The sequence below is a fragment of the Remersonia thermophila genome, chromosome 6 (assembly GCF_042764415.1).
Source record: "Remersonia thermophila strain ATCC 22073 chromosome 6, whole genome shotgun sequence".
Lineage (NCBI taxonomy): Eukaryota > Fungi > Ascomycota > Sordariomycetes > Sordariales > Chaetomiaceae > Remersonia > Remersonia thermophila.
Window position 1 is genome coordinate 1,231,342 of NC_092222.1, and position 12,566 is coordinate 1,243,907.

A 12,566-nucleotide genomic window follows, 5' to 3' on the forward strand; every position below is an offset into this window, starting at 1 on the left:
CGTCAGGTTGGGCATCCTGGGCCGAATCAGACGTCGTCCATGGCCTTGATCCTCTTCTTCAAAAACTCAAACGACGAGAAGAAGACGGCGTTGACGGCGCACGAGCGGCCCATGGACACGCCCAGGCCGCGGTACATGTTGCGCTGGAAGAAGCGGATCTTGACGGGCTCCACCTTTTCGCCCTTGGTGTAGAGGAGCGAGTTGCGCTGGTAGATGCTCTTGGCCGAGTCGACGGGGTCTGTGTTTTTTTTTGTTGGGTTTCATCAGTTAGTCGTGCGGTGGCGAGAATCACAAAGAGGAGGAGGAGGAGAAGGAGTAGGGAACACGGACAGATGAGGGCCCACGAAACAATGCCGCACAAGCCGCCGGCCACCAGCACGGCGAGCGGGTTCGAGTGGGTGCCGTCGCCGCCAAAGGTGGTGAGCAGCTGCTTGCTGCTCTCATACGTCATGAAATAGGTGGCCGTTCCCAGCGTGTCGCGCACTACAGAGAGGGAGACGCGAACGGACGGACGGTCGGCCGTTAGTCATCGCATGGCTCACTTGATTTCCGGCTCGGGGCCGAGAAAAGGTCGGGGGAGCTTACTCAGGTGTAACCTGAACCCTGTATACAGTCCTCCAAAGCCCCGGTGCTTGATGATGTTTCCCAGGGTTTTGAGGGTGCCCTTGTTCTGGTAGCTCGCCGCGATGGCGTGGCTTTCCGGCTTGGGGCAGTTCTTTTTGTCCGCCAGCAGGACGGACACCTGGGCGCTGAGCTTGGTTAATTCGAAGGGGCCTGATGCGCACACCATGGTCAGTCAGCCTGTGGATGCCACCTCTGCGTTCTCGCTGCTGCTGCTGCTGCTTCTGTTGTTGTCCTTACAGGCAATCACCGTGATGCAAGACCCCGCGGTCGCACCGGCGGCACCAAAGGTGGCGATGGACCACGCATTGGGGTAGGTCCCTGGCGACATGACATGCGTCATGACGTCGACGCCAAAGTGGCGCTTGATCCAGTCGGAGTAGGCATACTTGGAGCGCTGGTAAATGGAGAAGGAGACTGTGCGGACGAGGGTGATGCTGGCCATGGGGGCCGTGACGCCGCGGAAGAAGCCGCGCAGCTTCTCCGTCCGGTAGGTCTGGCGGACGCAGTCGATGAAGCCGGCGTAGCGGTAGGTTTGCATGCGCGTCTTGACGCTGTCCAATGGGAACGTCGTCAGGGTGGAGAGCACGCTGGATGCCGAGGCGGCGACCTCGGTGCGGTACCGCTTGACGAAGCGGTGATAGCCGGTCACGGCATGGCTGCCGAGGGCGCTGTTTCCGGCGACCGGAGGGCCGACGGGCGGCTGCGAGCTGCGGCGCAGGGCGGCGGCGGCGGCGGCGGCCCCGGCGGCGAGCCGGGGGTCGGGACAAAACTCGTCTTCGGATTCCACCTGGGCGGGCCGGCGTTCGTTCAATGCGGGGTGCCCTGGAGGGTGGGATTGTGTGTGGGTGCGCGTTGGCTGCTCCTGCTGGCCCTCGCGCTGGTTGGACTCGGCCGGTGACGAAGGCATGATGGGTAACGGGAGACCACGGCCGCGGGCCGGACCATCTTGGAGCAGTCTCGGGCGCTGGGTATGGTCGTGGGAAGCGGATAGTTCGGCAGGCATAGTCTCTGCCCGGCCCTGTTGGCGTGTCTCGTGTCTCTCCTTGTCGTCCGGTTGGGTTCCTGTCTTGTCTACCTCGTCCCATCCGAGTCCCCGGCGGGCGCGCCTCTTTCTGTCACGTCACGGGCTGGCGGCCAACGGGCCACGGTCTCGGGGAACCGCCGAGACACGGGTCCTCAGCGGTACGGTTCGCGAACGGGCCTTCGTCTTCCAGAGGGGGAGGGTCCATAAGAACCCCCTGCCGCCCTGGGAGATGAAGGGAGATGTCTCGGAGCGCTGGTTGTGGCCGTCTCCCTGGGGTGTTGGAATGGGGATAGAATGGTGGCCGTTGCAGAAGGCGGGAAGGGGGGGGGGGGGCCACCGAGGGGCGAGATATCGAGAGGGACGAAGGGTGGCGAGTCAGCACGGATCCAAGGGGCGGACAGGAGCGTATGAAGGTGGGAGCTTGGAAAAGCTCGGGGAGGGGTGTCGAAGAGAGTGGAGGGAGAGAGAGAGAGAGAGAGAGAGAGAGACGACGGGTCCGGCTGGGGTTTGGCCAGCAATTGGCTGTCAACGGCGGGGCTTTGGAGGTTGAGTCGGCCTGATTCGTGCAACCGGCGATAGGGAGCGAGGTGGGCGGAAACAGTAGGTAGTAGTAGTGAACCGGAGGGAGGGGCGGGCCAGAGCTGTGACAGTGCGATCGGTGTAGATGGGCTGCGGGGTTCCTGTTACGCCCCCAAGAAAGCTTGCTTGGAGTACTCGAGGGGCCAACGTATGAGCGAAGAGAGCTGGAAGCGTGTGTGACTCCCGTCTCCGGGGTGGATGTGGGTGTGGGTGTGGGTGGAGCGGTGGTAGATTTGGAGATGCAAGCTCAGGTCGAACTCTAAGCTTCCCGTTCCAGCTCTCCAATTCCCCCCATGCAGAGAGAGAAAGCATGGGTCGGCCTTGGCACTTACCACCACCGTACTGCGTAACTTACAATATAATATTGTACACCGCACACCGTATGTACTGCGTAGGCGCTGCCTACTGTAGTAGTTCTGTGTGGACAGAGGATGCAGCGGCGATCCGTGGGCCCGGTCAACGTGGGAGAGAGGGTTCGTCAGCGTCAGCGACGAAGAACGGAAACAAGCCGTTGGAGGGAAGTCGAGGTCGGATCGCCCGCGATTTCCACAAAAGCTTCCTTTCTTCCTTCCCTGTTCTCGGGTGGCCGGTCCAGGGGGGGCCAGGCAAGAGCCGACCCGACAATGGCTTCATTCCCATTCCGGGCCCACCCACCACCACCACCCACCCCCGACAGGGGCCTGGCTCCAGCGAACGTCATGCCGGGTTGCCCACCTGCAGCAAGCACAGCATCCTTTCCTCACCATCTTGCATCCAGCCCGCCATGTGCATATTGATACCCTTACACTACCTGCTGCGGACTGTGCCGACTTGACCAACCTCTAACAAACATGGCCAGATGCCCTCCTCCAGGATGCGACACCGGCTCCCTGGCCCGCCTGATCCTGCTGACACATGCGCCGATACCCCTGCTGCCACCAAGTTTGAGCCCTCTCCCTCGGACGCCGCGGCTATGGCCGAAACGACCCCACCGCAACAGACCCGTGACTCCGATTGCGCCAGGCCTAGAAGGGGTTCAGCGCATGGTATGGTGGGCTCGTAGGCTCGTCCCTCAGGCGTGGACAAGCCCATTGGCGTGTGATAAGACCCTGATAGGAACACCGCCGGGCGCCGACGGCCGCTTCGGAGCGGTTTAGGAGGAGCAGCGTGGGAAAATCCCCTCCCCCTCTCCTCTCTCTCGCCGTTACGCAGTACGCAGCAGCGTCCGGCTCCGATCAACCGGGCCGGGAGAGCTCGGCTATGAGACCCGGAGCCAAGGGGGAAAAAAAAGGATGCGGGAGTCCTGGCCCGTTGGGAAGCCCAGCTGCGCCAATGCACCCATCCTATGGGCAAAAAAAGCAGCCACCAGATTCCATTCCAACCTGGATGGGGCCTATGGTAAACCACCAACCCGCCCACCAGGCTTATCGCAGACACAGGCCCATCGAGTCGTTAAGCATGGCAATGGTGCGGTTGTAGTGTTCATACCGGTGGTCCGAAATGATGTCTGGCTCTCTTTACAGAGCACACACACACGCGCGCGCACACACACGCAGAGGGTCAGTCGGTCAGCAATCCACGGCTTAGAGGGTCGAAGAAAAAAAAAAAAAGAATGCTTACTTTCCCTTTTTCCCCCTCGCCTCCATCTCGGACCGGTCCTTTTCCAGCCTCATCTTCAGCTTATACCCCAGCCTCCTCCGTTCGTGCGTCTGCTCCCACCCGACCCGGCACAGCGTCTTCATGATCTTGTGCTCCAGCCCCCGCGCCTGCGCCGCCGCGTTGAAGAACCACACGGTGCGCCGCACCCGCTCCGGATCCAGCGTGCCCTTGGGGTCGCGGAACCCCTCCCGCAGCCGGTCGACCACCGTGTACCGCGACGGCTTGCTGAACTGCACGGCGCGCAGGGCCGACCGGAGGAGGTGTCGGTAGGCGTGGATGAGCTCGGTGGAGGCTTTGGTGGCGGGGGCTGCTGGGGATGCCATGCTTTTTTTTTTTCTTCACAAAGGCCGGGGTGTTGTTGATGGCTGACAAAGAGATGGGGAAGATGGTTTGTTGGATCATGAGTGTGTCAAGTCTGCGAAATTCTAGAAATTCAACCTGGGCTTGGCGCATAGGGATCCATCCAACGGCTTCAGCATCACCACCACTCCGCCTCTCTCTCACGCACCCCTTCGGGTCACTCACTCACTTGGCCAACAACCCACAACGAGCGGGTGAGGAAAGGGAGCAATTGACAAAATGAACAGGAAATCTGACCGATAGGCAAACTTGAACCATGAATGATCCTAGGGAAGTTTGTGTTTATCTTGTTTTGTTTTTCATTGTTTTTTTTTCACGTTCCTTCCAAACACTCGCTCCAAATTCTCAACGAGCCACACCACCTTGCCGAACAGGCATTGGAAAGAAGATCCAACGTATATTATACGCTGAGTGAAAAAAGTCCAATCCAATTCCACGATTTCCCATGTGTGCATGGCAAGGGGCGACCTGCGTCATCTCTATACAAAATTCCAAAATTCCACCCACCAGGCCAGCAAGTATGTATCATACATTCCCCATGGTCAGCCCCCTTAAGGGTAATCATAATTCCCACCCCCAGGGCCTGTTTTCCATCTTCCAAATCAATCCTCCTGCCCGACCGGCGCATAGCCTTCCCCCCCTCTCTTCCTCCCCAGCACCCTCGAGAACCATCCCTGCTGCCCCTCAGCCGAGGCGGCAGCGGAACGGGAGGAACCCAAGAATCTGTCTCTGACGCCACCGCGTCTTCCACTCCCTCCCACGTGGCCATCGAGCGGCGATGCTGGCGTAGCAGGAGGCAGCAGGGCGTCCGACTCGGCGCGGAGCGCAGGCGTGGACGCGCTATCGCCGGGTGTGCCGCGGGGGTGGGTGGAGTCTCCAAAGAGGACGTCCATGTCCTCGAGGCGGACGCCGCGGGTTTCGGGGTAGAGGAAGTAGACTACAAGAGGAGAGGGGAGGGAAAAAAATCGTCAGCCGGGGCAAGACCTCACAAGAACAGCGCTGCACGATAGGTAGAAAAGGGCTTGGTTTGTCCTCGTGAACGTACCCACGACGAAGCTCACGGCGCACCAAAACGCATGCACCAGGTACAGCCTCCACGTGATCCACTGCTGGAGGATGGGCGTCATCTCGCCGACGAGCCAGTTGAAGGCCCAGTTGGTGGCGGTCGACAAGCTGGCGCCCTTGGAGCGGATCTTGAGCGGCAGGATCTCGGGCGGGTAGAGCCAGGGGATGGGGCCCCACGAGTACCCAAACGCCGCGTTGTACACGACCACGAGGGCCACGACCAGCTGCTGCGTGGCCGGCACGTCCAGGTAGCTGACGTAGGCGATGAGCGACAGCGACGCCACCATGGCGAGGGCGCCCGACAGCAGGATCGGCCGGCGGCCCCAGCGGTCGACCATGTACCACGGCGGGATCGTCGAGAGCACGTACGTGATGCCGTTGAGGCCCGCCATGAGGATGGCGTCCTGCCCCTGCCAACCCGCGCGCTCAAACAGGTACGGCGCGTAGTACGAGATGACGTTGATGCCGTTGAGCTGGGCCAGCGCCTGCGCCGACATGGCGATGAGGACGCGCCGGCCGTAGCGGCGAAACATGTCGCGGTACGTGCGCTCGCCTTCCTGGCGGTGGAGGAGCACGTTGAGCTTGATGTCGCGGAACTCGTCGCGGGCCCGCGGGCTGTGGATGTCGCCGCCGCCGTACAGGTTGGCGATGACGAGCATGCCCTCGTCGTCGTGGTCGTGGTCCAGGAGCCACCTCGGCGACTCGACGATGACGAGGCTGCCGAGGCCGAGCAGGGCGCCCATGACGCACTGCATGAGCAGCGGCAGGCGCCACGACAGGTCGCTTTTGATGAAGCCGCAAAAGTAGTCGACCCACACCGACGTGGCGTAGCCGATGATGTTGCCCGTGAACTCGATGCAGGCCAGCTTGCCGCGGTTGTGGGGCGGCGAGATCTCCGACTGGTAAACGGGCACGATGGTCGAGAGCATGCCGACGCCCAGCCCGGCGAACACGCGCCCGGCCATCAACCAGGCCATGCTGACCGCAAAGGACTGCATGGCGCCGCCCACGAAGAAGACGCACGACCCGTACAGGATGGTCTTGCGCCGCCCGATCACGTCGCCGATCCGGCCGACCACGAGGGACGAGACGAAGGCGCCGACCTCCAGGATGGCCACCATGGTGGCGATCTCCAGGGCCGAGGGCTCGTGGAAATAGGCGCGGAAGTACTCGCCTCTGGAGAAACATTGGACGTCAGCATCCGGGCCGGCCAGCTTCTTCGACAGGGGTGTGCGACGAGGCGTTCGTACATGATGACCCCCGACATGACGCCCTGGTCGTACCCGAAGAGGAAGACGCCCAGGGATACAAAGATGGAGGTAAAGTATCTACGGAACGCGTCAGCCAAGGTGATGCTTGGCCCCGACGGGCTTTCTCGAGGACCAACAGCAACGGCTTGCCCGTCAGGCCGTGGATGGGGCTTCTACCGCCCATCATGATGGCTGCGAGCAGGCGTTCCGCGCAGGACGGCCTGCGGTGCGGAACCGTGTCGGGGATGCGGATGGCCTCCTTGAGGACCGAGGAGCTCCGGCGGCGCCGAGAGGAAGACCGGCTCCCGTCCGACGACAACGACGAATCTCGGGAGCGGCCGGGCCTTGGCTGGCGCCCGTCGGTCTCCTTTCTCTTGCTGCTGCCGTTGCTGTTCAAAACCTCCGCGAGCGGATCGTCGTCGCCCAGGGCCTTGCTCACCCGCTCGCGAAGCGGATCCTCCTCGGCGAGCTGCTCGGCGATGTCGGCCGTGTCAGTCCAGGAGTCGGATTCGTCGTCATGCGACTCAGACGAGCCCGGGGCGTCGGCGGGGTGGCTGTAGCCGTGACCGTGGTGCGGGAGGCTCCAGGATGACTGGTAGGGCTGAGGCGGCTGGTGGCGCTCCTGGGGCAAGGGGAGCGTGCGGAGAGGGATGTTGGAGGGGAGGCGGGCAGAGCTGGAGGCGTGAATCTTGCCGGTGTCGGGGCTGTTTGGCAGCAGCCCACGTCCGCGCGGAGTGCAGCACGGGATCTTACAGCAGCCAGGCGTGGGAAGTGGGGGGAGGCGTCGGCGCGGCGTGGGCCAGGGTCGACGATCGCGCAGGCGGAGGAAATCATGGGGCGGCCAGCAGGGCCTGGCTTGGTGGTGGTCGGGGTCTTGATAGGTTGGTTCAGGGTAAGATGGTGTTTGGGGTCACAAGGTCTCCTACACCGTATGTACAAGTGGCGGTGGAGCAGAGGGGGAGGGGTTGCTGCGTAGTGTATAGTACGAAGTGTACTGCGTACGCAAGGTGTATGGTATTAGGTAGCAGAAGGGAATTTGTTGCAGGACGGGAGCGGGACTTGGCCGATGATTGAACGTGCGACGTTTGCAGCCCTTCACACATTGTCGAGTTTCTCGCAGCGCCCTTACCCAGTGATCAGGGCCCACAAACATCCGGAACAGGCGACGCGGCCCGGTGGGCGTCTCTTTACGGCGAGGGGTCCCTGCCGTGGTTGACTGGATGCCAAGCCCGTCTCGGCACAGGTCTTGGCACGCGGTCGCGGAGACAATTTCCGCCTCTATGCTCGGGAAGGTTAGCTTGGTTTGCCTCTATTTCTTTTCTTCCGACCACACTTCACCATCAGCACCATCCGACTGCCCATCTCGTACAAGCTCGTCAATCATTCCTGCACTTGGGAGCCACGGCAACTCTCACAAGCTTACATACTGCGTACTGTGATAGCCCCTACACTCGCTGACCATGACGCGTTGGTGCACCGTGTGCTGCGGAAACCTGTGGGCCTGCGAGAGAGGGTGGAAGGGCCCGGCCAGAGGGTTTGGGGTACCACGCGCTGGGCCATGAAGGATTCCGAGGGGATGCAAAGGAAAGGCGTCTGGTGGAGGCCGAGGAGGCGTTTGGCACGAAATCCAATGGCTGATCCGATGGCAAAACGTAAGTGAGCCTCCACCTACCGTGTATACTAACTGCGTAGTAGGCGCGCCTGCGCATTCGAGCCGGGAGGGGCCCTGGAGATTACAAAAAGACAAGCATGCGAAAACAAGGGGAGCAAAAAGAAACAGAAACCATGCTCCCGCGGCCCGTGTCTAAGGGTCATCTGTGGCGTTCACGATCTGGAAGGATCTCCAGACCCGATCTGCAGGTGGCAGTCCAGGGGCCCAATTCCTCCGTCGAACCAACAGCTGGGCAAAAGACGCGAGCGCCCCCCCCCCCCCCCCCCCCCACAGCCTGGGCCATGATGCCTAGGTAGGTCGAAACCGACAATGTTCCAGGTCGCCCGTTCACTTTTTTCCGAGAGGCTTGCGTCAATAGATCCCCTCGGGCTCTTTGTCGCCACTGACATTTGTGGCGCGTCGTCGGCCTCGGACTGCCTTGCGCAGTACCGTCCGCGCCGTTGCGTGTCCATAATACATACTACACACCCAGCAAGACTGTTCGACTCATCCGCATTGGCGAGATCGCTGCTGGCGAGGTCGGAGACGTTTCCAACCGACTCCCGGGCCCAGGGATCGGGTTCCGCCACAACGGTCAAGCATTGCCTGGAACCAAGCCGTACGGGGAAAACGAAAAAAGACGCTGCTGTCACACCTGTGGAGGCGGGTTGAAATATCGATCGTCGACTTTCCAGCTCCGTTGCGGGACCCTCAGCCCTGCCCCAGGAGAACCTCCAGGGCGCAAAAACCACACCGTGTGCCCGTGCGGTGGGTGATGGGCGCATCCCGTACGAGGCAAGGCGCTCGTCGCTCAGATCTTAGCAGGAGAGCTGTTCAGCCTCCTCCTCTTCCTCCTCCTCACGCTTATTCTTCATGCACCTCCTGCCCTTCCAAGCTCAGCCACGTCCTGCGCGACAGATGACGAGCATGACAAGGCTGCCAAGATGATGCCGTCGTGTCTTCCCACGCCCGAGGAAACGGGCCGGCTGGCCACGGAGCGCCTTGGCGCCGCCGCAGCATCCCCAGATCTCTTGTGTGGCTTACAGGGAGGTGTTTCGGAGGAGACCGTCATCCAACAACTCATCATGCAGGCAGCGAATGAGGGGACTTCATGCCCGCAGCCCAACTCCACGTCCGGTTCCGTCATCGGCAAGCAATCAGGCGGCACGGACGGAGTACCAGGTTGGGCTGGTGAGCAACGCTGTCTGGTGATGATGCGATGATGATGATGATGATGAAGATTCAGGCATCATGATGCGAAAACACGTTCAGCGTTCGGCGATTTGCGCTACCTACAAACGCGGGAACTCGTCGTCCGAAGTTTGTTGTCAAGTGCCTGGCTTTGGGACGACGGCGTCAAGTCAAAAACAACGGCATCCAACACAGTAAGACGAAAGGGAGAGGGGGGGGTGGGGGCCGGGCGAGAACGATCCACAGGCGGTGCCGCCCTCGTTAAAACGGGAACGCTGAGATTTTTTTTTTCTAGACGCTGTCTCAGTCTCATATATAGTTACTGCGTAGGAACGTATGCTGCGGAAACTGCATTTGCGACATGCGCGTACGGTTGTGCCGCAAACCTTGGCAACAGCCGCCGCTAGCTGCCCTGCTGCATTGGCTGCCATGTGCTCTTCTCTGCTGCTCTGCTGCTTTCGCCGGGACCCTGAAGCGACGGGATGGCGGATGGAACAGCTGAATGAATGCTGCAAGGCACTGCGGAGTTTTTCAATGCAACGTTCCCCATCATCGACTTTTTGTCGCCTCCGAGGTTGAAGGAAAGTGGATTGGCGCTGAGTCCCACTTTGTCATTTCGCGAGGTTGAAGGCTGGGCGAGTTGCCGACCGGTTGCCTGGAAGGGGAAAGCTTCCCAGGCAACCCACCAATCGTGCGTGCCTGACGGGGAAGCGGGCCAACCCCCCCTGTTGTTGGAAAACGGGCGTTGGCTTTTGGGCAGCTGGTAGTGTGGCAGATCAGCCCGTGCTCAGGTTCGCTGTTCCTGCTGCCCTGCTGCATCAACCCGCCCCCCCCCCCCGGCGTTGGAACGTGTGCGTTCAACGTTTATATTTGCCGAGCTCAGGCCACGGCTGCACCTTGGCCGCCCTTTGGGTTCGTGCTTTTCCGCATCACCACCAGCCTTCCCGCTCCGCCCACCCAACCTTCACCCGGTGCGGCCTCCCGATCCAAGTGCCTCCTGCGCGTCCTCTTCGGTCCGAGTCGCCTTCGCTCGCCGCGCACGACCACGGAGCCATTGACAGGTACAGCCTGCGCTGAAAAAGGGGGAACGCTGTGTGGTCTTCGCAACACGCCGAGCCGTACACGCATTGCCCGGCACGAAACGCCTCCGATTGCGTCGGCTTCGATTCGGTTCTCCGCGACACGACATCCCACGCCAGCCCTCCGCAACAATCGGACGGGGAATACCAAGGGCTCGGTGGCCTGCAAACGACGCCGCTGTCGAATCCGATTGTTTTTCCGCCAGCAATTGCTCGTTGACGACGGGCGGTCGCCGGTTCCAGAATCTGACTCGACGATTGAGCAAACGACCCACCGCTCCCCGCCACGCGTTAACGAATCGTCAAGATGGGCTCGACAAGATTTGGCAACTTTGATGTGAGCGACGCGAAGCAGCACCGGCCGTCCCAGGGATTTCTTTTTGGCCGGGGGATGGCGATTTCTGGTCGCATGGGAGCTAACCGCCCGCCAAACAGCAATTTTGCGCCGACACCACCCTCCCCGTGTGCAATGTGAGTGCGCGCCCAAAAACCCTGCGTGGCACCCAGGAGAAAAAGACGACATGCTAACTCGCCCGCCCTTCACAGCTCCTCTCGCCTACCGACAACCAAGCGGGACCATGGGACGGCTGCGAGCTGAAGGGCATCCCGCTGTCGGGTGACCGCCGCCTTGGCAACCTGGGTTCGTCCTGGCCCCGTTTCTTCTGCCTTGCGACGACAGTCCCATTGACACTCTTTAGGGTCGATACTGCTCTGCGGCATCGCCATCGTCTCGACGCTGGGGCTGCTCGTTCGGTCCGAGAGAAAGCGGGCCGCCGTTGGCAGGAGGCAAGTCATGGTCCGGTCCCGCCACCGCCGCGCACCGTCGTGCTAACCGTGTGTGCAGAGAGATGCAGCTCTTCCTTCTCGGGTACTTGCTCATCTCCATCAGCGAGATCTTCTCCGTCGGAGAATTTCCCATCAGCTCCAAAGTGCGATTGGTACGTCGGCTTGCCGTCATGGGGGGTGCTCTCGAGCCGTCTCGCTGACCAACCATCCACATGCAGGCCTTTAGCGCGATCAACATCGGCGCCATCGCCGCGACAACATGGGTGCTGTTCCTCAACGCTCTCGTCGGCTACCAGTTCATGGAGGACGGAACCCCGATCTCGGTGGCTCTGGTCGGCGGCTCGGGTCTCGTCTTCCTCGTCGGCGTCGGCTACATCGCCCTCGACACGGGCTTCTCCTTCACCGGCTTCTGGAACTCGAGCCTCGAGCTCCCCAACCGCAGCATCGCCCTCTACGTCCTGTACCTGATAGTGCCGCTCTTGTGGATCGTCCTCTTCTTCCTCCTCGAGTCCGTCCTTGTCCTCCGCGTCCTCGGCGAGATCCGGCCCATGCTCTTCCTCGTCGGCGCCGCCGCGGCCTTCGCCGCGGGCCAGGTCTTCAACTTCGTTGTCAGCCCGTACATCTGCAACGGCACCTCGGGCGCCATCGACGGGTCGCTGTTCCAGACCCTTTTCACGCTTGTTTCGGTGATTCTTGTCTGGCTCTTCTGGTCCAGCATCACCGAGGACGACTGGGAAATGGAGCCCTTTGGTCCATCTTACGCCTCGGAATCCAACGCGATTCCGGGGAGGCGCACTTACGCCTCTGACTACAACACGATGTCAGGGACGCGTCCCTACGCCGAGACTTCGGAGTACAACGGCGCTCCAGGTGCGCGTTCTTACATTGACGGTCCTGACTACAGCGGGGTTGCCGGGATGCATCCTTCATCACGAGCCTAGAAAATAAATAAGCTTCTCGCCGCTCACCACAGGGGGAGATACCCGCGCCCTTTTTTTTTATTTTTCTCCTGGGCGCACCTCAGTACACAGGATAGGGTTATATCGGAGTTTGGCGGTTGGATGGGTTTTTCACGACGCTCTTTTTCCTATGCCTTGATGAACACATCCTTTTTTTTTTTTCATTTTTTGGGAAGCTCTTGCTCTCCCCCCTTTATTTTTCAGCTTGGCGGGAAACGTCGGCGTCCAGTGCGAATCGAAGCAACAACACAACCAATGACAGCAAAACGCAGACAACGGCACGCACCAAGAGGAGGTAAACGACTGGGTATGGGGTACGACGTAATACTTGGTGCGGAATGGACGACCACTTGCATCTGA

The 12,566-nt window shown here is 61.0% G+C and overlaps 4 protein-coding genes across 4 annotated transcripts; 1 reads left to right on the plus strand and 3 right to left on the minus strand.

Annotated features, from left to right (window-relative positions):
* Positions 1 to 26: 26 nt before the first annotated feature.
* On the minus strand, positions 27 to 1,627 carry VTJ83DRAFT_6530 (uncharacterized protein; the record flags this gene model as incomplete). The annotated part of the gene is made up of 4 exons (XM_071013252.1): positions 27 to 238; positions 331 to 483; positions 586 to 774; positions 862 to 1,627. 4 exons carry the CDS (start codon positions 1,625 to 1,627, stop codon positions 27 to 29), a joined length of 1,320 nt encoding a protein of 439 aa, XP_070864157.1.
* Positions 1,628 to 3,630: 2,003 nt separating this feature from the next.
* On the minus strand, positions 3,631 to 4,188 carry VTJ83DRAFT_6531 (uncharacterized protein; the record flags this gene model as incomplete). Its single annotated transcript, XM_071013253.1, has 2 exons — positions 3,631 to 3,721; positions 3,827 to 4,188. 2 exons carry the CDS (start codon positions 4,186 to 4,188, stop codon positions 3,631 to 3,633), a joined length of 453 nt encoding a protein of 150 aa, XP_070864158.1.
* Positions 4,189 to 4,827: 639 nt separating this feature from the next.
* VTJ83DRAFT_6532 (uncharacterized protein) lies at positions 4,828 to 7,374 on the minus strand (the record flags this gene model as incomplete). Its single annotated transcript, XM_071013254.1, has 5 exons — positions 4,828 to 5,162; positions 5,271 to 6,466; positions 6,541 to 6,618; positions 6,678 to 7,228; positions 7,294 to 7,374. The coding sequence occupies 5 exons, from the start codon at positions 7,372 to 7,374 to the stop codon at positions 4,828 to 4,830; spliced, it is 2,241 nt and encodes a 746-aa protein (XP_070864159.1).
* A 3,394-nt stretch (positions 7,375 to 10,768) lies between these two features.
* Positions 10,769 to 12,188, plus strand: VTJ83DRAFT_6533 (uncharacterized protein; the record flags this gene model as incomplete). Its single annotated transcript, XM_071013255.1, has 6 exons — positions 10,769 to 10,798; positions 10,897 to 10,932; positions 11,008 to 11,101; positions 11,160 to 11,247; positions 11,306 to 11,399; positions 11,466 to 12,188. 6 exons carry the CDS (start codon positions 10,769 to 10,771, stop codon positions 12,186 to 12,188), a joined length of 1,065 nt encoding a protein of 354 aa, XP_070864160.1.
* Positions 12,189 to 12,566: the final 378 nt, after the last annotated feature.